This window comes from Chinchilla lanigera, unplaced genomic scaffold (genome assembly GCF_000276665.1).
Source record: "Chinchilla lanigera isolate Chin_1 unplaced genomic scaffold, ChiLan1.0 scaffold00095, whole genome shotgun sequence".
NCBI lineage: Eukaryota > Metazoa > Chordata > Mammalia > Rodentia > Chinchillidae > Chinchilla > Chinchilla lanigera.
The window spans coordinates 5490377-5513127 of NW_004955496.1; the positions used below are offsets into that span (position 1 = coordinate 5490377).

General features: G+C 44.2%; 1 protein-coding gene across 4 annotated transcripts in view; it reads left to right on the forward strand.

The window, feature by feature from the left end:
* Cenpe (centromere protein E, 312kDa) overlaps positions 1 to 22751 on the forward strand; it is a 46157-nt gene that overhangs the window by 21618 nt on the left and 1788 nt on the right. For all 4 annotated transcript variants that reach the window (XM_013505426.1, XM_013505429.1, XM_013505427.1 and 1 more), the window contains 17 exons: positions 73 to 231; positions 2313 to 2516; positions 3811 to 3969; positions 4879 to 5169; positions 5712 to 5870; positions 6748 to 7008; positions 7632 to 7790; positions 8147 to 8473; positions 9792 to 9896; positions 11611 to 11829; positions 13303 to 13500; positions 14192 to 14395; positions 16676 to 16894; positions 18632 to 18817; positions 19831 to 19943; positions 20797 to 20894; positions 21814 to 21997. In XM_013505426.1, the coding sequence (XP_013360880.1) occupies positions 73 to 231; positions 2313 to 2516; positions 3811 to 3969; positions 4879 to 5169; positions 5712 to 5870; positions 6748 to 7008; positions 7632 to 7790; positions 8147 to 8473; positions 9792 to 9896; positions 11611 to 11829; positions 13303 to 13500; positions 14192 to 14395; positions 16676 to 16894; positions 18632 to 18817; positions 19831 to 19943; positions 20797 to 20894; positions 21814 to 21997 (3245 nt within the window). The remainder of the gene's footprint in view (positions 1 to 72; positions 232 to 2312; positions 2517 to 3810; positions 3970 to 4878; positions 5170 to 5711; positions 5871 to 6747; positions 7009 to 7631; positions 7791 to 8146; positions 8474 to 9791; positions 9897 to 11610; positions 11830 to 13302; positions 13501 to 14191; positions 14396 to 16675; positions 16895 to 18631; positions 18818 to 19830; positions 19944 to 20796; positions 20895 to 21813; positions 21998 to 22751) is intronic.

Here is a 22751-nt window from a genome sequence, read left to right on the forward strand (position 1 = left end):
TGACCAAGTAGCAGTTCTAAAATGACGACGCTTTCTGTTCTAACGTAAATCACTTCATGTTTCCCTATGAAGAATATAGACACTCAGGAACAGTTGCGAAATGCCCTGGAGTCCCTGAGGCAACACCAGGAAACAATTAACACCCTGAAAATGAGAATTTCCGAGGAGACGTCCAGGAACTTGCGTACAGAGGAAGACGTCAGAGAAACTGAGCGTGAATCTCACCAAAAGGTTAAGAGTGTTGATTTTCTAATTTTTCCTTATATTTCTATATAAACTTTATCTTTAATCCCAAATACTGGGATTTAATTATGAATTATTTAGTCTTAAATATGTCATGTAGTCTCAGTTTTATTAATTCACAATGGTAATAACCAACAGTATTACAAGCTTAACCTTAATGTCTTTAAAAGAGCTAATAAAACTGCTTACAATCAATTTGAAAAGGGCAAAAAAGATATTAATTCAGACTTTGAAGAGTTAATATTTTCTGAGACTTGATGTATTTTGAATATCTTTAAAGGCCTTTCTCAATCTTAACATGAAAGATTGACTACTATTAATTAATTATGGCTAAAACATTTATTTTATATCAGATTTTCTATACTAAAGTTGCTTAGAGTTCACAGTTCAGTCCATTACAGGGGAAGTTGCCTGTGAATTTACACAAAGGTGTGATTTGCTATAGCTTTCTCTTATCCCAAAATACCTTTAAACTACATATAACAGATGTTTAATAATATCTTTTACTTTTATTATACTCTATACCATTTAACCCAGCATGCTAACTACTATAATTTTAAAATATCCTTCAGTAGGAGTTGAGTAAAATAATCCTCACACATCCAGAGTTTAAAAAGTATATAGCATATATATTTCTTTAGTGTGTGGTAAAATGCTTATAATATAAAATGTACCACTTAATAATTTTAAGTCTATAGTTGAATAGTGTTAAGTTCTCACATATTATTGTACCACCAATTTTCAGAACTATTTTCATCTCGCAAAACTGAGACTCCATATCTATTAAATAACAACTCTGAGTTCAGATTTGCAGTGTACCTTGAGTATCATTACAGACAAGTGTTTCTATCTACATTATAAAGATACAAGCTTTTGAATTATAAAATCTTACAGACCAGCCCCAAAAGACTAATTAGTATGTCATGTAGTTAGCTCGGTGTTCATACTTTTTCCAGTCATTGAAATTGGAGCCAAGCAAAATCTGGTTTTATCTATATCCTCTATAGCAAACCAAGCAGCTACTAAAGATCACCATTTGAAGATTACTTAACAGCATGGGGAAACATGTACAACCTCAGTAGAAAAGATGGGCTAAAAACATCATACCTATATGTAAATTAAGAAGAATAGCTAATGATTATAAAAACCTTTTAATGGAAAAACTCTGGAAGAAAACATATTCTAATAGTGACTTTGTGCGGTTGATGGCCTTTTGGGGTGATTTTTTTTTCTTTTTTTTTCTAATGTGGTTATAGATCATTATAAATACTTCCAAAAACATGAGCTCAGTATGGGCTGAACTATGTCAACTTGTATCTTCCTTTCCCAGAAGTTCTCATATGTCAGGTTCCCTTTGGTTATGGTGTATTGATGGATTAATGAATTATTATGACATGCTTTTTTAAGAAGTATGGAAATATATATATTAACAAAAATAAATTATACTATTACAAAATGAGCTAGGTCTCTATCAAAATCATTTTGTCTTCTTGTAGAACTCCAGCTTCTTATGAGTAGAACTGCTCTGAAAAATGAAGTTTTATTGTTAGGAGAGGAGTTGGGAGGAAGCCGGGGGGGGGGGGGGGGAGATAAAGTAATAGAGTCCAAAGTCTATTGCTCCTTCCGCAAAAGTAAAAACAAAGCATTGCAAGTATGCATCTCAGAAAATGTTTATAGACCATGCATAGAAAGGAAGGGCATCTATCTTTTAGCTGGGTAAATGGTTTGAAGTAAGTCGGCGTCCATAAAGTCAGGTTAACCTGTACCTGGAGATCCTTATGCTATTGACAGCTGTCCAGGTCATTCTTGTCCATGAAAGGGTGCAGGGCACAGGCAGTGGCACGTGACTTTGGGCACGAAGCCTGGCCTCCCTGGAGCAACACTTCTGTACCAGGCAGGCAGGGACCATGATAGCACCGACCTCGACGGGTGGTGGGAAGACGAGATACGTTGAGATGAGGGAATAGTACCCGACACATAACAGTCCCTAAGTGTTGGCTGTTTTATTAAGTGTATTAAGGTGGTTGTTACTAAGTGCTTGAGAAATCCTTCTTTAATTTCTATTTTAGATGATTGGCGTAGATGAAAAACAGAATTTGGAAGCCAAAAGAACTGGAGCACTGACTGCAGATGTGGTGGACAGTGAGGTAGCTGAGCAACAAAAGAAGATAAGTTCTTTAATACAGGAGAAAAATGAACTTCAACAAATGTTAGAAAGTATTATAGCAGAAAAGGAACAACTGAGGACTGATCTAAAGGAAAATATTGAAATGGTAAGAGCACTATATGTATGTGGCGATACATTTTTGTCTTTGTTTTAGATTTCTACCAACTTTATGAGGTATAATCTATCAACAGTAAATGGACAGTTTGATGACTTTTGAGAAATCTATGGGCTCTACCTGTGAGCTCCCCTCACTGGAATTACGAGGTCACCGGGAGATGTACATTGAACTTCATGAGAATTTGCGCCACTGATTTCCAAGTCGGTTTTACCATTTCATATCCCCATCAGCAAATTAAGAGAATTCCAGGGGATTCAGACTCTCCCTCACCAACACTTCGTGTTTATTGGTGTGTTTCAGCTGTTCTGATAAATGTGGACCTTATTGTTTTCATTCACTTTTCCTTTGTGTTGAATGAGGGTGTTGAGCTTTTTTTCCTATGCTTCTTGGCTATTGCATGTCTTCTGTAATTTATTGTCTCAGTGATGTGTGATAGATTTTCAGTGTATAGATCATTTTACACATTTTCTTACATTTGTGCCAAAGTGTTATTCGTACTTATGCTGTTTTAACTTTTTAATTTTATTTTCAAATGTTGGTGTTGCCGATATTTTTACACTAGTTTTGATATCTGTATTTAGAGGCAATTAATACTGGTATAGGTTGAAATTAATAATTTGAGAAGTTCACTATGGATCACAGTGTTTTTTTGTTGTTTTAATTTTCCATGCTTCCTGGAAATAAGTGCTCAGACATTCATTCTATTCCATCTCTTGTTATATTTTTGTGCCCTTGATACCTGAGAACATCACTGTGAGTTTAATGACAGGTTAGTCCACCTCATGCCAGCACCGTGACTGCCACTCTGGACTTGCTAGTGATCAGTGCTTAAAACCAAAACTAGAGCTGGGCATGGTGGTGCACACCTGTAATCCCAGCACTCGGGAGGCTGAGGCCGGCCTGGGCTACAAAGTGAGCTCAAGGCCAGTCTGAACTGCATAGCGAGACCATCTGGAAAACCTGTAATGTTGGTCTCCTTTTCTGTCTCTGAAAGCTCAGCAGCTGCCTCTTGGTTTAGACATCAAAATAAGCTGAGCACTGGCAACAATGATAAATCTAACTGTGAGTATATGATGGAAATGTAAACTGAGTGATAACAAACAGATGAAAAGTAGATACTTAGCGTCTGTGTGTCAAAAGACTCCCTTTCTTTAGATTAGTCTTTTTTTATATAGTTTGCCCTAATTTATTTTGCAGGCTGAGATAGATTCTGATTTTTTTAACCTGATTTTATAAATATAAGCTAATATATATTTTAACCTCAACTTTTAAAAAATTCCAGACCATTGAAAATCAAGAAGAATTAAGAATTCTTGGAGATGAACTTAAAAAGCAACAAGAAATAGTAGCACAGGAAAAGAACTGTGCCATAAAGAAAGACAAAGAGCTTGCCAGGACCTGTGAGAGGCTGGCAGAAGTTGAAGAAAAGCTGAAGGAAAAGGTCAGTTCTTAAATCAGCCATTTTCCTGACTAAACTGTTTTCCATTCCCATACTCCTAAATGCACAATGAACAGATCTCATCGCTGATATTTCAGACAACTTCACTGTACTGGGTGAGATCTTAAGTAATGTTGCTTGTGAAGACTGTGTTATTCTAGAGTCCATAGTTGGGATGGGCCTGTGTCTTCTACACTAATCGTATGGCATTGGCATTGCTCAGCAGGCACTGTCCTGAGCACTTGAGATACATTAGCTAACAAAGATCCTGCCCGTATGAAGATGTACTGAGACTTAATCCCAAGTACCATCTCTTAATGTCTGCAGTTTCCTGAATAGAAGTGGGGCACTGTTGTAATACATGTGTAAGACCTAAGGCTCCTGTAGCAAACTGTATGGCCTGAGGGATTCTGAAACACACGCACAGAGATCTTTCTATTTAAGCTAAGAGCAAAGGTCCTAGAAGCACACAACTGTAGCAACCACTCTGAAAGCTTAGGGAAGAGTCCAGCCGTACCTCTTCTGGGCTTCTGGTGTTTCCCAGCTCCCCTGGGCATTTCTTGGCTTATAACCACACCACCCCCAGCTCTGCTTCTTCTTCACGTGCCCTTCTGGTCTGGGCCTCTCTGTCCTTTTCGACCTCCTATAAACTCATTGTCCTTGCCTTGAGAACCTGCCCTGCTCCATTCAGGTCTCTTGCTGGGCCTTCCTAATTACATCTGCAAATACCTGAATTTGGGGAAGGGCACGATTTAACCTCTTACAAACACTATGTCTAAAAGGTTAGTTTACTTTTTTAATGCTTCTTGACGATCTCTGTTGGAGTAATATGTGGGGCCATGTTAATGATTTTATGTAAAAATTTGGGGAAATATAGACAAAATGATAATTATAAAAATTTTATATCTTAAGAATGAACAACTCCAAGAAAAAGAACAACAGCTTCTTAATACCCAAGAGGAGATGAGTGCGATGCAGAGAAAGGTGAATGAAGTGGAGACTCTGAAGAATGAGCTGAAGAACCAAGAAGCCAGGTTGGAACACATGGAAACGGAGAGGCGTGAGCTGGCTCAGAAACTACACGAGAACTGCGAGGAAATGAAAGCCACGGCCAGGGAAAGAAATGCTCTGAGGGAGTTACGGGAGTCACTTGAAGTGGAAAGAGACCAACTTAAAGAACAGATAAGCAGGATGGAAGCTGCAGTAAGTTACACTGACTCAGAGGTTAGACTAAGGAATGTGTGTAGACATGTACACACACACAGGCACAGTGCTCTTTATTGATGGGAACCGCAAATGTGCTTTAGAAGGAAACTGGTAGCCGGGAGGACTATGTCAAAATCCCATGTGAGCTGGGCGTGGTGGCGCACTCCTATAATCGCAGCACTCAGGAGGCTGAGGCAGGAGGTGAAAACTCATTGTGAGTTGCAGCCTAAGCTGCATAATGAGACCCTGTCTCAAAAAGACAAAAAATTAAATTAAATTAAATTTAAAAATCCAATGTGACCCTTAAAGAAAGAAAGACGCAGGTTTGGGAGCCGCCCAGGAAGCCAGGCTGAGCTGAGGGCCACAGGCTGGCCCGCAGTGGGTCCACAGTGTGTTTGATTCTCCGGTAGGAAACAGTGCAGACATGGGCAAGGGGCGGCTGTAACTTCTGACAGCAGAGTGCAGAAGCAGAAGCATCAGTGTCTCGCTGAGGACTGGGGTCCCTTCGTTCAGCGTTAAGCTGTGTGACTCTCCTTCAGGTGCTGCAGAAGCAAGAGGAGCTCAGGATCGCTCATGTGAATCTGAAAGAATACCAGGAAACTACTGACGAGCTCAGACGGCTGGTTTCAGAGAAGACAGATGAAGTGTCGAATATGAAGATAGATTTAGAAAATTCCAGTGCTGAGTTACAAGAAAAGGTACGGGAGGGGAGCTTGTTTGACTGTGTGTCTGATTTGCTCTTTCCTAAAACTCTGTGGGATCTCAGGTCATTGGGAATTAGCAGGACGGCACTCACCGCGGTATCCCTGTGAGGCCCAGTGTCCCCTCCCAGGGTGTACACCCCAGCGGAAGAGATCAGAGACCCCAGGAGTGCCCACGGCAGCCTTCACAAAATAGTGCAGAATGGAAAATAGCCCAGGCGTCTGCCACAGGAGAACAGGCAAGGGCACGGCTGTGACGGTCACAAGCTGGCAAAGCCAGCCAGGGACGACGGGTCACCATAGTGCTCACTCCTAGGAGAGGTGCACAGGAGCATTGCAGGGTGCTGCGGTGTCCCCTGCTCTGGTCCGGATAATAGTTTTACATATGTCAGGAATAGTTAAGCTACACGCCTAAGATCAGTGTGCTTTACATTTTACCTCAAAAGAAAGTTGAGTGTGGATTTATGCAGGATATCAGTGAGAATAACATAAGAGAATACTCTAGGTGGCCCTGGGGACTGAACCCAGAACCTTTGCACTGAGCTACATCCACAGCCTTTTTTGTTTTCTGAGACAGGATCTCGCTGAGTTGCCCAGGTGGGGCTTGAAATTGCCACCCTCCTGCTTCTGCCTCCCAGAGTGCTCTACCATGCTCCATGGGGAAGATGACAGTCTTAATCTAGAAACTATTTTTAACCTTCTCTTTTTAAAAAGGCTGTATCTCCAGGTTTGGTACTGCACATCTGTAATCCCAGCATTCAGGCTGAGGCAGGAGGATCTCTGTAAGTTCAAGAGCCAGCCTGAACTGTATAGCAAGACCCTGTCTCCAAAAAAAAGGTTATATCCTAACATATTATTTTATGGTTTCCTTAAGATTCAAAAACTGAAGACGAATGAAAATCTACTTTTTAAATTAAAAGAAGATGTCAGCGAGACACAGAAACAGCTCAAGGACCAGAGCTTAACGCTAAGTAAAATGGAAATGGAAAATTTAAATTTGGCTCAGAAACTTCATGAAAACCTGGAAGAAATAAAATCTGTGGCAAAAGAAAGAGATCACCTGAGGAGCATAGAGGAGGCCCTCACACTGGAGAGAAACCAGCTCAGGAAGGCCCTGCAGGAGGCCGCAGCCAGAGTGAGTGGTGCGCCGTCCATCCCACTGCCTGGTCCACTTTCACTGACAGAGCGCCTCCTGCCATGAGAGCAGGTGGCCCTGTGCAGTGTCGTGATTCAGGAAACCCTTCCGCAGCTTCCGTTAAAAAGTTAGCGCAGTACACATTCGGTGCACAAGCTGCTCTTCCTGAGATGCGTCCTTGACGCAGGCACACATCTGGGCAGGGCACAGCAGTGTCCTCTGCAGGGGGGTTGAGGTGACCAAAGTCTAAAAGCCACCCCTATGGCCAGCAAGAGGGCCTTGGCTACTTGGGGTTCCTAGGTCTGGGGCATTTTCCAGGGTGCTGCTCTAGAAAGACTGCAAGTGAGGGGCTGGGGATTTAGCTCAGCAGCACAGCACCTGCCTGGCAAGCGCAAGGTCATGAGTTCAATTCCCGGTACCAGAAAAAAAAAAAAAAAAAGGGTGCAAGTGGCAGGACAGAAAGATGCAGGGCCGCAATAGTGGGGCCCAGGGTAGGAGGGACTCTGGGTCCCTCGGGCTGCTCCTGTGGGGGCGGGGTGCTTCTTTTTAACTGGTCGTGTGGTTTTTCACTTGTTTGAACTAATCATTAGAACAGTCAGTGTTGTTTTTTATCCCTAATAAAGGATCTGGAAGCACAGCAAGAACTAAAAATTGCTCATGAGCATTTGAAAGAACAACAAGAAACTATTGAGAAATTCAGAGAGAGGCTTTCAGAAAAGACCACTTGGATTTCAAACATGCAGAAATCTTTAGATCAATCAAAAGATGAATTACAGGAGAAGGTATGTGATGTTTTCTTCTTGTTTGGGGATTAAGTGTGTCCAGAATTATTTGCCAAATGAGAAGGGATATAGATATGTGAGTGTGAGTACAGACTGAGCATCCCTAACCCTAAAATCCAAAATGTGAAATGTTCTAAAATCCAAAACTTTTTGAGCATCAACTTAAAGTTGAAGAAATCAGAGTATTTTAGATTTCAGATTTTTGCATTGGGGATTCTCAGCCAGTAAAATCTGCAAATATTCCAAAATCAAAACCTCATTTCAGATAAGGGAAACTCAGCCTTCGTATATGTACAGATATAACGCAGGCACTTTCCCTTCGTTTGCATTCTAACTTGTTTTGTAATTATCTCAAGATCCAAGAACTTCAGCAAAAAGAGCTTCAGCTTCTTAAAGTAAAAGAAGATGTCAATAAAAGTCATAAAAAATTGAATGAAATGGAGCAATTGAGGCAGCAATTTGAGGCCCACACTGTGTCTGTGCCAAGTATGGATGTGGATAATTTGTACTTGACTAAGAAACTTCATGAAAACCTAGAAGAAATCAGGACGGTAGCTAAGGAGAACAGCAAGCTCAGGAGGATGAAAGAGTCTCTCGAAAGGGACAGAGGCCAGTTCAGAGAAGCCGGAAGGAAAGTGGTAGCTAGTTCAAGTTCACAGTCTTCCCCTCGCTGTGACCTCTCTGTAAGAATCAAGCTTTTTTGAAAAAAGAGCCAATATGGGGTGTTTTGTTGTTGTTTTCTGGAAATTTCTCTGAGCAGTAAAGGTTAGTGGGAAGATTTATACTAATTTTTACAAACTAGGAAACACGTTTTTCAAAGAGACACAAAAAAAAAATTTCCAGAAAACGCCACTTACTTTTTTATTTTTAAGAAAAAATGTAATAAATAAAGCAGCCTATTTTCCTTCATATAATTTCTTTAATATAATTTCTAAAGTTTTTTAAAACAGGAAACAGTGTTATTATAAATGAGATACTAAAAGATGAGACTTGTCATCAAGGATTAAAGCACTCATCTGTATAGCACTATTGTTAGAGTTCTAAAGATGGGCTCTTGCACTGGGCGTGGTGGTATTCACCTATAATCCCAGCACTTGGGAGGCTGAGGCAGGAGGATCATTATGAGTCCAAGGCCATCCTGAACTGCATAGCGAGACACTGTCTCAAAAAGACAAAAATAAATAAATAAATAAAAATGGGCTCTTACTGCTAAAACAGCTGGAATAGGAAAGGCAAGAAGAATATAGAAGTTTTTCTATATTCTTATAGAAGTTTTTTCTACATTCTTATAGAAGTTTTTCTATATTCTATACTCCTATGGGAAGTCAGAATAATATAGCTTAAAAGACTTAATCTAAGGAGAAACAAAACAAATAGCTGTATACAGTCTTTAGAAAATACTTTCATTTCCATAATTTAATAGAAAAGTAGATAACAGTATTATTTATAATCTCAGCAAAGCACTGACTACTTGACAGTCATCCTTATGCGGCCCTAACTGAACTGATAGAGGGATTTAATTTCACAAGTATTTATTGAAGGGCTGGTTGTTCTTCCGGGTACCACAGTGGATAGGTCAGCTGAGGAGGAGAAAGTGGGCTTTTTGTTTTGTACTTGTTAGTCAGAAATGTAGGCTATAAACGAGGTATTTTCTGTTGCAAGGTATGGGGAAGAATGTATCACCAGGGCTCGGAACATGAGCAGTGCAGGTGGTTTTGCGATTGTATGTACCGGGCAGGAGTAATTGCAATGCAGAGATTTGGAAGAGCAGGAAGCAGAAGTAAATCTGAAACCCAGTTTGCAATCATGGAGACAAAGTTCTGTCTCCGAGACTAGGTGGTTCTCCCACTTTGCCCCGTGGGGAGCGGTCATCACACCGAGACGTGGTAGCACTGCCGCTCACCTTCTGACGTGCAGTATTTGCTGCCATTGCTGAGTCTGACAGAAGTGTGTATGAGATGTTCCCTCTGAGTGTGGCTGACTGTTTGCTCCTTTGCCCAGGACCGTCGGCCCTGCAGGAAGGCCGTGCACTCTGGAAGGATGTTGCCCGGTGGTGGAGAGCAGCCTCTCTTGGGAAGCCTGAAGGAGAAGGGCCTCCGGATAGGAGTAAGTGTCCCTGTCACCCATGTGGGCCTGCTGTGCCCGGCAGGGGCTTCCTGGGCCTGGCACAGACTCACAGGGACCTCTGTAGGGGCAGCAACCACACGGTGTTTCCCTCAGCATTGCTGCCTGTAAGGGGTGTGCGTGCACACGTGTGCGCACCTGTGCAGACAGCAGGGGAGCACAGGACTGTGATGGCCTCCTGCACAGGGTACAGCAGAGCACATACCCGAAAGGCCCAGAGGGTCGTGCCACACAGCTGTCCAGAGGAAGAGCCATGTAGACAGGAACCTCATGCACAGCCGGCTTCCGGGCAGCCCCAGCCTGGTGGCCCAAGGAGCACAAGGAGCGGAGGCCAGTCAGAGCCAGGGCAGTGGTCACAGGTGGTGGGGCCTGACAGTTCTCGGGGTCTCCTCTGGGTGAGGAGAGCTGTCAAGAGCTATGACCGCAGGAGGCAGTGAGCTGACGCACACCAAGGGGACAGCGCACTGCTGCGCTGGCATAGCTTGGGAGCAGGAAGACATTTGAAGGACCGATTGCAGTGGTCCATCTTTGTCACATTCTTAGTAGCAGCCACTACTCAGTGTCATAATGTAATTCACACTCAAACCGATAGGACAGGAGTCTCCTCCCCGGGAACCAGACCAACAAACAGTAGGTTTTTTTACTGAACACCGAGGGCTCGTTGTGATGTTCCTTAGTACCCAGAAGTAAACATGGACTTGTGTGGGGACTGCAGCACGTGACCCGAACATGTCCTCCCCTGCTCCAGGGAGCGTGCTGCGCGACTGGTCACCCCATTGAGCGCTTCCGTGTGCCACCCCAGCTGTCGGCACCCGCCCCCAGGAGAGAGGTCATGCTGCTGCACTTGTGAGAGTGCAAGACAGGGAGCGTAGCATCGCCCATGGTGGCACAGCTGGCAAACTGATAGAACAAATAAGAATTTGATTCTGCCGGGTCTAAGTGTAGAAATTGTCCATTTGTACAAATATGATTTCATTTCTTCCTGGTTATAATGTCTGTGTCTATTTTGTAGGTTATACCCACATACATGTGTAGTTTATATGTTTCCTCTGATCCTCTAGAAAGTCATGATAATTACTGACGGGTCATGCTGTAGTTGAGCACAAGGCTTAGGGACTTCCTGTATCAGAAGGGACCAGAGCCCCAGCTCTGGTGAAGGGTTAGAAAACAGTCTCAGCCGATCAAGAGCGTGTCGGTGGCCTTCCCGAGGCAGCATAGGGCCAGTGGCCTTGGTTCCACATGGCCTCTGGTAACTCACACTGTCTGTGGGAACCTGTAGACCGCATTCAGCCATGAGAAACAGAAGATGTGAGATCGAGTTCACTCAGGTTTCCTGTCAGACTTGGCTGATGCTCGTTCAGATCATGAGGGCTCCAAAGACTAAAACAAAATGCACTGGCATTGTGACAGTATCATGGGGCTGGGGCACCCACCTAGCGGGCACAAGGCCCTGGCTTCAATCCCCAGCACCCTTGAAAAAGTGATGACAATGTTGTGTCTCGCTTTCTTCATTATTTTCCTCTATTATTTTAGTTCCCACAAATGTATTACTTCTATAATCCCAAATTATGTTTCTTTTTTTTTTAACATGAAGGTCTTTGTCTTTCCTACAGAAAGTGTGAAATAGAAGTTGTGTCACAGTATTAGCAGTACAGCTACTTACTATTAAACTGAATGAATTTTAATGTTCCTTTAGGAGCTTCTAAAGAGATACTCGGAGATGCGTAATCAATATGAATGCTTAAATGGATTGTCTCTTGACCTGGAGAAGGAACTTGTAATCAAGGAAGACCTTTCAACGAGAGTAAAAGCAAACCTCTCCCTTCCGTACCCAGAAACCAAACAGTTTCAAAAACTGCTCGCTACCAACCTGAACCGTTCCATGGAATTCCAAAGAGTCATCAAGAAACTTAAGGTACCACCATTTTTTAGTAATATCCAGGTAAACACAGCTGCAAACTTCAGGCACCACTCTCCGTGCATTGAAGTACTCTCAGGAATTCGTGATTTGCTAGTTAGAATCCTTACCACAAATACAAAGAGTATGCGGGCCCCAGAACACTGTGTAGGATTCTCAGTACACATAGTAGCCATTCACTCAACAAACCCAAGCTTTGCCCAGAGGCCTGGACACCAGGTCAGAGTGCTCAGGAGACAGATCTGAGTCTTGTCCCAGACATCTCGTACTCTGGTGGGTGAGGCAGCCGTGTAACCAGGGAACATGCAGGGATACTGGTGCATACAGGCAGCATGACATGGCACACGTTAGGAGTCACAGAAGAGAAGGCTGCGTGGAGGCTAGCCTGTGGCAGCAGGGTTGGGGCTGACTTGTAGATGATGGAGAGCCGAGGGACAGAGCCAAGGGACAGGTGTCTAGGTAGTGGGGGGAGCAGGAAGAGGATAGTGTGCAGCTCCTTCACCACTGAACTGAGAGGAGACGAGGGGCGGGTGCCATGAGAAACTGTGACTGTGCTGCTGGAGAGGTTTCCGGGGCCGAGAGGAGAAGACAGAGCAAAAAAACGGCAGCTTCAGAGCCAGGTTCCTGTGGTGATCGTACAGCTAAGGCAGACAAGTTGGACTGGGTCCCAGGATTTGTGACTGGCCAGGTTTGAGGCTAGTTGGTACCATTAACCAAGACGAAGAAGAAAGGAAGCGAAGCAGGGCATGAGGCAGGAGAGTTCAGGGATTTAGGGTGAGGTGTTTGAGGCTGAAATCCCCGTGATGAGACATCTAATAAGAGAAGCCAACTGGCATTCAGCTGTGAGTCTGAGGTTTGGCAGGGGAAAAGTCAGGGCTGAGGTCTGGGACTTGCTAGCAGACAAGTGGTAGGGAACACACTGCGTGAGCAGGGTCAGGTCCCGCGGAAGGCAGAGGGTCAGCAGTAGGGTGACAGCACCCTGGAGAAGCTCCGAGAGCTAGGGCTGGGGAGCAGGGCTTTCAGAGGCAGAAGAGAAGCAGGCAGAGTGCTTTCCCTCAAGTCGCAGAGCGGAATGCGTCAGCATGGAGCAAGATGGCCCCGCAGATGACCACGCAGTGTGGCTCGGGGGGAGAGGGGGGCAGGTTTTTGCCCTCCCCGATTGCCTCTCCGATCCCATAAACACACAGTCAGATCTCCAGAGCTCACTCCTGAACTCCACGAACATGTGACCTTGAAATGATCGTCGTGTTGCGGCCCAACATCTAAACACACTTGACAAGGAGACCTGAGGGTATGATGCACTTTCATTGATTGTACAACACAGGTGGCAGGAGAGGGTGCAGAAAATGCGTCCCGGGTGTCTGACTGGGAACTGTGTGGACAGCAGGGGGCAACAGGCTGAGGAGGGTTTAACCACAAAGCCACAAGTAAAAGTTTCACTCTCCAATGTATTTAATTTTTTTCTGCAAGAATGAACTAAGCTATGCAGCAGAGATAAAGGAGGAAGAGCATGGATCCATCAATAAGTTTGAAATGGCTCTCATTGATGAAGTAGAAAAGCAGGATGAACTGTACCTTAAAATGCGGCTCCTGCAGCAGGAGGACGCGGGGCCATCCTCAGAATCCAGGCACCGCAAGTTGAACGAGCTCCTGGATATGCATATTGAGGTACACTTTATTTTAAGTGGATTCAGTTAGATTTTAATCCTTCTTATCACATAGGCCTCCTTTCCACGTGCGCAAGGCCACTTTCATTTACCAGAAACGAACAGTGGGCTGCGGGGTGGCAACTGCCAAGACATAAAGACGGCCCGTGATAGGTCACTTGCCTTCCAATTGCCCCGGACGCAGGAGAGTGGGTGTAGCATGAGCAAGCAGGGCCTCGTGGAATCCCAGAATCGGTTTCCAAAACCTTTGCCGATAATTCTTCTGCTAGAAGACTAATACGCAGAATGTATAAAGGTCTCAAAAACAGTAGCCCCCTTCTGAAACTTCTTGCGTGTACCCAGGGAGTCAGAAAATCTTTCATCACAGCAGCTTCGCAGTTCCGTGCACGGCTGCCCGGCACCGAGGACCCTTGGTGCATGGGGACAACCAGTCACAGATGTGTGGTCCTGACAGAGTCCCGCTTTCACAGGCAGAATTGAGGATGTGCCTCTGTCACATAGAGGGTGCCGAAATGTTACTGCGAAGAAACGAAAGTTTTAAATCGGGGTTATATTTCGTAGTTTGCTTTAAATCATTATGAAGAATAAGAGTCCAGGAGATATTTACCTGTTTATGATATTTATGGTGCCGTACAGCTCATCTGATATTATGCAAACTTTCCTGGTGGCAGTTGCATATCTTTTTCACACAGGAAATTCTCAAAGACTTCTCAAAAAACGACTTCCCCAGCATAAAAATTGAACTTCAGCAAATACTGAATAATAGGAAAGAAATGATTCGGTTTTTGGAGGAGTGGCTGAGTACTCACTTTGACACAGAAAAACTCAAAAATGGCCTCCAGGAAGAATACGAGAGCATTTGCCAAGTGAATAGCTTCTATAATAACAAAATAACTGTAAGTATTGATGTTTTATGCGACCTCATCCTTGCTGTCCTTTGCTTTAATTTTTCTATCTTGTTTCTAGAATGGCTTGATTTTAAGTATGCCTTATTTATATATGCTTATGAAAAATTGACTTTGTGAAACCTTCCTCCTGTAGCATGTTATGCTTTAAAAAATTAAGTACTGTATATAAACCTAAACTATAAAGATAAGGGAACCTTAGTGTTTATATTTTGGATAACAGTCCGTTTTGAGGTGTGTCTTTTGCAGAAATGCATGCTCCTCAGTCCGCAGTTCATCTTTCCGGTCTCTCAGCACTACCTTTCACGATGCACATTTTAGTGTGAAGAAAGCCAGCTTGTTGGTTATGTCTTTCCTAGATCTTGCCTTTGTGGCCGTGGCTGAAAAATCGTTGTCAGACCCAAGGTCACCTGGGTGACCTCCTCAGGTCACCTCTGTTATGTACTAGGACTTTTACACAGTTTTTTACTTTATGTCAAAGCCCATGATCCATTTTAAGTTGTAAATTATATCATTGTGCTGTTCTGTTCTGTCTGACGAGGGCATACAGTCTGTGTCTGGCATCCTCTCTTTGCTTCGGATGAGCAGTTTGGTAGGGACATTGCTGAAATACTTCTTTCTCTCTGTGTGCTGTCTGTTCTCCTGTGTCAGACATGAGCCGCTTGTGGGATCTGTGGGATCCAGCTGCTCTTGTGCCCTACACACAGTTGTGCAGTTCCTGACATCCTAGATCAGGGATTTCCAAGTTGAAATTTTTATTATTCATCCCAAGATCCCAAGGTGATTGTCCCAAATGACTTGATTGCTAAGAAGCAACATTGCTCAAGGTGAGTTTGGTAACTTGCTTTGCTTCTTATTAATCAGTATGTCTGTTCTCTTTCTGACACTCCCTCCCACGTGTGACTGCTGAAATACAGTGTCAGAAGGTTGCTTCTGTGGTAGAACTGAGAGCAGAGGGCGCTGGGGTCAGTCATAGCCTCCAGGTCAGCTTATTCCATGTGTTTAAAGATTTCTCTTCTGACACTTGAATTTTATTTGTGAACAAACCATATTGAAATAAGAGATAATGCTTTTTAGATGAAACACTTTTAAATGGGTAGCTCATCTCATCTGTAGAATAGTAACCTGGTGAAACAGTAATTGACTCTTAAAAAATAGTCCACATCAACAAAGAAAGGCACAAAACCAGCATTTGACAAGGTAATCTCTGTATTTTTGGGTGCTTTTCTTATAATATTAAAGGCCCAGCTACAGTTAGGTTGAAAGCAGAGATCTCTCTGTGTGGGTCAGCATGGATATGTGGCCTCTTCTGGCACCATGAGAGTATAAATGGATAACTTTATGTGGTTTAAGGTCAGCAGACCAGGGCTGGAAATATAGCTCAGCGGAATCACACCTGCCTGGCAAACATGAGATCCCAAGTTCGATTCCTGGTACCACAAAAAAAAAAAAAAAAAAAAATGGTCAGCAGACCAGAGCCAAAAAGAGTCCAGGATGCCAGAAGGAACAAATTAATGGAAGAGTGAGCCAGGCGCAGTAGCATACACCAATAGTCCCACTCCTTGGGAGCCTGAAGCAGAAGGATTGCAATTTCAAGGCCAGCCTGAGCAACTTAGAAAGACCCTGTCTCAAAATAAAGTGACAAAAGGGGCTGGCAATGTAGCTCAATGGTGGAGTGTCCCTGGGTTCAGTCCGGAGTCCTGTAAGACCCTGTGCTAGCCGATTGACCGTAAAGCCTCAGAGAAATGATCAGTCAACCACAAGGTGTTAGTGACAAGCATGGAAAGTGCATTCTACAAGAAGTGAAAAGGTATGAGTAATTCTTTGATGTAGAAGAGAGTATTGATTAAATGCTTTCTCTAAACAGAAATATAGTATTTACACACTAATTACCAAATGTCAGGCGAGTCATTTCCCTAAAAACATGAGGAGTGGCATGAGTAGGAAGTGACTGCTAAGTTCACCAGCTCTCAGGCGTCAGCCAATTCCATCACCAGCTGTGGCCCAGCTAAGGTCTTCAGCCTGCACACTTCCATCTCCTCCCCAAGTGTCAGCACGACCCTGAATTGTGTCACTTCTGCAGACCAGTGAGCCCTGCCCAGCCTTACTCTGTGCATTCCCATTGTCAGCAGGAAGTACCTGGACCAGCAAGAACGGAAGCAACCACCAGGAACCCTGTTCCAGGGTGCACTACACAGTCGATGTCAGCATCTGCACTTTCCTGGGACTGTAGTGTTTTCTCACACTATTGCGGTATTTGCCGTTCACTAGGCCATGATAAATGAGTCCTCAGAGTTTGAAGAAAGAAGTGCTGCCAGGCGCAGAGAGTGGGAGCAGTACCTGGAATCTGCAAGAGAAGAAAGCAAGGCGCTGCTCAGAGACTGCGAGGTGCTGGCTGCCTCCTCAGTGTCCGGCGCCCATGGTGACCCCGCCACACAGGCCAACAGGAGTCCTCAGCTCACCCAAGGAGCTATGCAGCTGGCCACAGAGGTACAGTGTGTCCAACCACATCCTTCAGGGTTTATCTTCACCATGGCATGGGAGCAAACGTGTGCATGAAGTGATGTGAGCACATGCATGCATGTGTGTTTCTCTGTGTGTGTGTGTGTGTGAGAAGGAGAGATTGGCTGGGTTTTTATGTATAATTCTGTGGCCAACCACCTGAAACTAATTTTAAAGATAGACTATATCCACATCTTCCTTTGGATTGTAAAACAAGTAAATTATAGCTTAATTTGAATACCAGATTCATACTATATAGGTTATTGCCCTCTAGGTGTTGTCAGCATTCACTATAAATTCCCTAAGTCACATGGCTTTCTCTTGAAATGTAATCTCTAAAAAAAGAAAAAGAAATGTAATCCCTATGTGGAATAGACAGTAACTGGAAGAAAAATAGCTATTTAGCTTATCTGACTTTCATCAGTGCATTTTACATTGGTTATATTGCAGTCACAATAAAAACATAAGAGGCTGAAAGTATAGCAAGCCTGTTTCGCAGATTGCCTTGTGTGTAAGGATCAGTGTATTATTTGAATAATCCAGTGACATTGGGAGCGTCCCTTCCATGGGGGCTGGCAAACATGACCAGCATGCTGCGCTACTGTGATAGCACAGAGAATGCTGAGTAGGGAACCCGAGAGGAAGTTAGAGTTCAGGGATGGCGAACCTTTTAGAGCTTTCAGTGATAACAGACAGCTGGCTGTGACACATGTGCTGTAGGCTCGCCACAGCTGGTCTAGTTTATCATTTTTACCAAAACAAATAACTGATAATAAAACCAGTCACAAGTTCAATCATTAATTACCAATGGAAACTGGAAAATCACGAGTCCAGTGTTCTGATTTGCAGGTCGTTGTATAATTCCATCAGCTGATAGAGGTGAAACAGCGCAAAGATGAAACCTCCCTTCCAAAGCAGTAATTCACAGAAGCACGGGGAAATTCCATCCTCACTGACCCAAGCAATACCCCAGCAGATGTGGGCATGCGGAAGAGCGCAGCTCAGAAGTGCACCCAGCTGAGTGGGCTTTCTGGATGGCTATGTTGCTCACATAGTGAGGGAAAAGATCAAGGGCTTAATGTGTGATTTGCAACAGCAGCCTAGTTACCTGGGAAAGAGCAAGCCTGCTTCCTGTCCCTCCTTAAACAAAAATAAATTCTAGGTGGGACAAGACAAGAAAAATTAAAGTATGTGCATGTGAATAATATAAGCATGAAAAAGTCAGCTATTCAAGTTTATCCAAAGTTAATATATACTTGCAAAAAACTGGGAATAGCGTAAATATTCATTTGTAAGTGACTGATTAAATGATTGATGATGTTTGCATAAAATGAAATTTGTACTGACGAGAACAAAAAATGTGAGCAATCTGCATATGTTGACAGCGGAAAGCTCTGTGTGCCAGCATGTGTGGGTACCCACTGGAGTGTGTGGGCAGGGCTCCCCGGAAAGCTTTCCTGCTCCCTGACTCAGGGCCTTCTGCGGAGCTCTGTGCTCTTTTCATCTGTATCATTTAAGAATTTGCTGGCAGGTTATGTTAAATTTTGCCATTTTTAATCCAAAAATCTCCTATATGGAAGCAATAACATGACTGTAGATTGATATTTGGTTTTAATTTTCTGTCCTCTGTTAATGCAGCACTGCATTAAAGATGGTCATCTTTGTCTCAGCACCATACTGTGATTCTGACTTCACCCTGTGACTTATATGTGCTTCCTCTAACAGAAAATTCAGGGGCTGGAAATTTCCCTGCGTGAAGCTAAAGAAAGTGCTGTACATAAGGAAGACAAGATTATAAAGATGCAGAAAGAAATTGAAATGTCCCATGATATAATAGCAAAACTTCAAGCCAAAGTTAATGAATCAAATAAATTCCTTGAAAAATCAAATGAAATGATCCAAGCACTTCAGGTAACTTGTCATTTTATAAATAAAATTTATGTTTTCAAGCTGTTAAATTTGACAAATAATTTACTGCTATGTTCTTCTCTTTTACTACAACGTCCTAAAATTCCTGCAATGTCAAATTTCATTGTTCAAGCTAAAATAGGTGAATGGATAAATAACCTGTGGTACTCCATGTAGTGGAATATTACACAGCACTTAAGAGAAATGAGCTATCAAGTCATGCAAATGTGTGGAGAATCTTAAATGTATTGTTATGTGAAAGAGGCCAATCTGAAAAGGCCACGTACTATACATTTCCCAATAGGTGACATTTTAGGAAAGGCAGAACTAGAGAAACGGTAAAAAGATTGGCATGTGCTAGCAGGTAGGAGGAGGGAGAGGGGTAAGTAGGCTGAGCACAGGTACTCTGCCCTGCTGTGCTGCAGTCTTGAAGTGACTGCTAGTCTTGTGTCTGCACTGTTCCCAGCAGTAGCAAGGAAGGGACAGCTGTGTGTGAGAAGGCTGCGTTAGCCACAAGTCCGCTGATTGTTTTACAAGAAAAACGAACAGGTAGACAGCCTGTATATTACTCTGAGAAGAAACCAGATCCATTTGTGCCCACCTGAGCTTTCATCCTTCAGTACCAACTGTCTCCACGGTGCTCTGGGGCCTGAGGCCTGGGGCCTGGGTCCAGGTCTGAGGCGATGCTCCTGTTGCTGCCCGACGCTATCTCCTGTGCCCGGCTCACCCTTCTCCACCCATTTCATCATCTTTCTATTCTGCCAGTGTGTCCATTTTTTTCATTGGAAAAAAAGTACTTGTCTAAAGAAATAGAAGTTATGTCTTGAAGTCCTAGCTTCACATATACTTTGCATTAAATACCCAGTTACTGCTTGGTCAGGGTGATGCTGCTCTGGTTTTGGGTGTATTTGTAGTTTGCTCTTTTGAAACGTCCCTATTAGAGCAAAAGCAGCTAATGACTCTTTAAAACTAGAGAAATTGAGACTAATTTTTCTACTCCTCTCTATAAAAATTAGGACAAAGCTGCTTTAGGAGCTAAGCCATATAAGGAAGAAATTGAAGATCTCAAGACAAAGCTGGTGAAACTAGACCTGGAGAAGAAGCAGACTGCCAAGGAATTTGAGAAGAAGTATGTCTTTGTTCAGTCCTTATCAGTAGCACTCAGAGAAAGGGGGGATGCGCACTTGTGTTTATGTAGGATTTGACCAAGGTCTCTGTTGGCCTCTTAACTTCACCCTCTCTTCTTATTGTATGTTTGTATAAAGATAATACTTGGTTTAGAGGCAGCCAGCGCCCCAGAGCAGACCGTCTTTGTATTGATTTACCTCTGTTTACTGGTCTCCATTACAGCAGGCCCAGAGTCGTTTGTGCTGTAACATAATGGAAGGAATTTTCCACAGGGAGTCAGGAAACTGAACGTGGAGAGTATGCCGGGCACGAGCACATCGCTTTACCCAGGCTGCTCCATGTGTCGGGGCCTCGCGTCATAACAAAGGGAAAGGCCTGATTCCCTAAATATGTCTGAAGGTATCTTCTGGCTCCTACTACTTCTTAGTCCTGAATAAGTGTCTACTGCTGACTTGTAATTCTGCCCGAAAGGTAGCACTCTGTGAGTCTTCGTGCTTCTTTTTTTTTTCTTCTTTTTCCTTCACGCTTTTAACCAGCCTTCTTTGATGAGAACTTAGGGTTTCAGTGAAACTTAACACTGTTGAGTTCCTAATTACAAAGCGTGTTTAATCATAGGATGCTGAGCAGATATTTTCATAGTATGTTAAGAGTTGTTTTGTGTGCAGTGCTGGGGATTGAACCTGGCACCTCGCCTGTTCTAGGCAAGAGCTCTACTACTGAGCTATATCCCTGGAGAGGCCGGGCCCCACCTACCCGGAAATGCATCACAGGAGGCGATCCTCACCAAGGGTCCTGCTGCTTTAGTGTAAAAGTACTTGCTGATCTTCACACCTTTTTACTATTATTCTTGTTAGAATGACTTCTGCCCGCACCACCATAGAACATCAAGACGAAGTAATTCGGCGGTTGAAAGAAAATCTTAGAAGAAATCAACAAGTGCAAGATACCTCAAGTAAGTACGCAACTCGGGCATTTTCAGATCCACCCCATCTTCCTCTTCAGCGTAGTTTTGAAAACTGTGGTCTCACTTCTGTATTGCTACTAGATCTTTACTGTTTCCATATCACTGGAGATCCCTCACCACTGTGAACATTTAGCTGGTGCCAAGCACAGTCCGTAGTTTGAGCTTCCTGGGTGTCCTCGAAGGGCAGTAGTGCTATCAGCTCCATCTGGAAAACTTGTAGGGAAAAAGACAAGTGAAGATTCTCCACTACACGGGGTCAGGACATTAGCCTTGATTTGTGGGTGACCTTCACATCTGTGCAGGTTGGGGTTTCCTTACATGAAGCTCTTAGGGTTTTGGATTTTTCCAGATTCTGAAATATTTGCATAGGTATAATGAGATATATTGGGGCTGAGACCTAAGTCTGAACAGAAAGTTATGGTATTATGTTTCTTAGACCCTCATTTACATGGCCGGGAGATAATTTTACGTGATGTTTCCCACAATTCTGTGCATGGAACCAGATTTGTGTGCAGTGGGCCACCAGAAAGCAAAGCAGCCCCCTAGTCGCCACCCAGGGGACAGTCCAAGTTGTGCTCCTCAGGGCTGCGAGTGTTGGCTGTGGGCATCTCTGCCGTGTGGAGCACTTGCCGCCAGGTGCCGTTGGGTCAGCAAGTGTAGGTGGAGCCCTCAGGTGCCCTGTATGCTGGGACACAGAGGCCAGCACAGCTGGGGCAGCTGCCGCAGCAGGGGGTACAGAGGTCCTTATGAGCCACAGCTGGGGTGGAGTCAGCTGAGGATGAGTCCAGAGATATCAGAAGGGAGGCAGCTTCCGAGAAGGGGTGGAGTGCGGCTGCCAGAGTCACTCAGTGCGCTCAGTGGACCTCGGAGGTGAGTGAAGTCACCAGCCAGGGTGTTTGCCCCGCAGTGGTCACGGAGCCCAGGGACACGCAGCCTCCCCAGAAGCCCCTGACCTGCGGCGGGGGCAGCGGCATCGTGCAGAACACCAAGGCGCTCATCCTGAAGAGCGGGTACCTGCGGCTGGAGAAGGAGCTGGCAGGTCTGAAGCAGCAGAACGAGCGGCTGGAACAGCAGAAGAGCAAGCTGCTGAGGTGAGAGCAGGGCCCGGACCCTGGTGTGTGTGGGCTCTGAGTGGCATTTTTCCAAGAAAGACGAATGCGGTCACAGCTCCGGCTGTGTGTTAGTCGTCAGCAGAGGGAAGCGCAGGGCCTCTGAGGGGCCAGCAGCACAACCTCTTGCTTCGACTTTGTGAAAAGAGTTCATTGTGCAGCTTCTTCTCCCAGCGTAGATTAGGGTCTGTACGCCAGGCGTGCTGCTCAGACAGCAGACGAAAGTAGGGCAGAAGTATTCTCACAGATGCACAGTGCCTCGCAGTGAGGGCTCTGAACAAAGGCAGAACCTTCAGAAAGACGAGAGAGAGAACTGCAGTCCAGGGAAGTGGGTGAAGATCAAAATCGAAATCATCGAAAGAGATCCAGAAGACGGGTAGGAGGAGCTCGGTGGTGAAAGCAGGCACTGTGCCGCTGAGCTGTGTCCCTAGCCCAGGCGTGTCATTTCATAAAGGTTCACCCGCAAGTCAGAAGACTGCTGAGCAAGTTCTTACAGCACAGTAGAAATAGATAAGCCACGCCGGCTGATCCTGATTCATGTGAAAACCTACTGCTGTATTTTAAATTTTTTTTTCAACATTCCATAATCACAAAGTTTAGACACAGAAAGCATTAGGCTGGCGAGGCAAGATGGCTCACACCCTCAATCCCAGCACCCAGGAGGCTGAGACAGGAGGATCACTAGTTCAGAACCTAACCGAGCCTGAATTACAAGTTGTCTCAAAAACAAACAAGT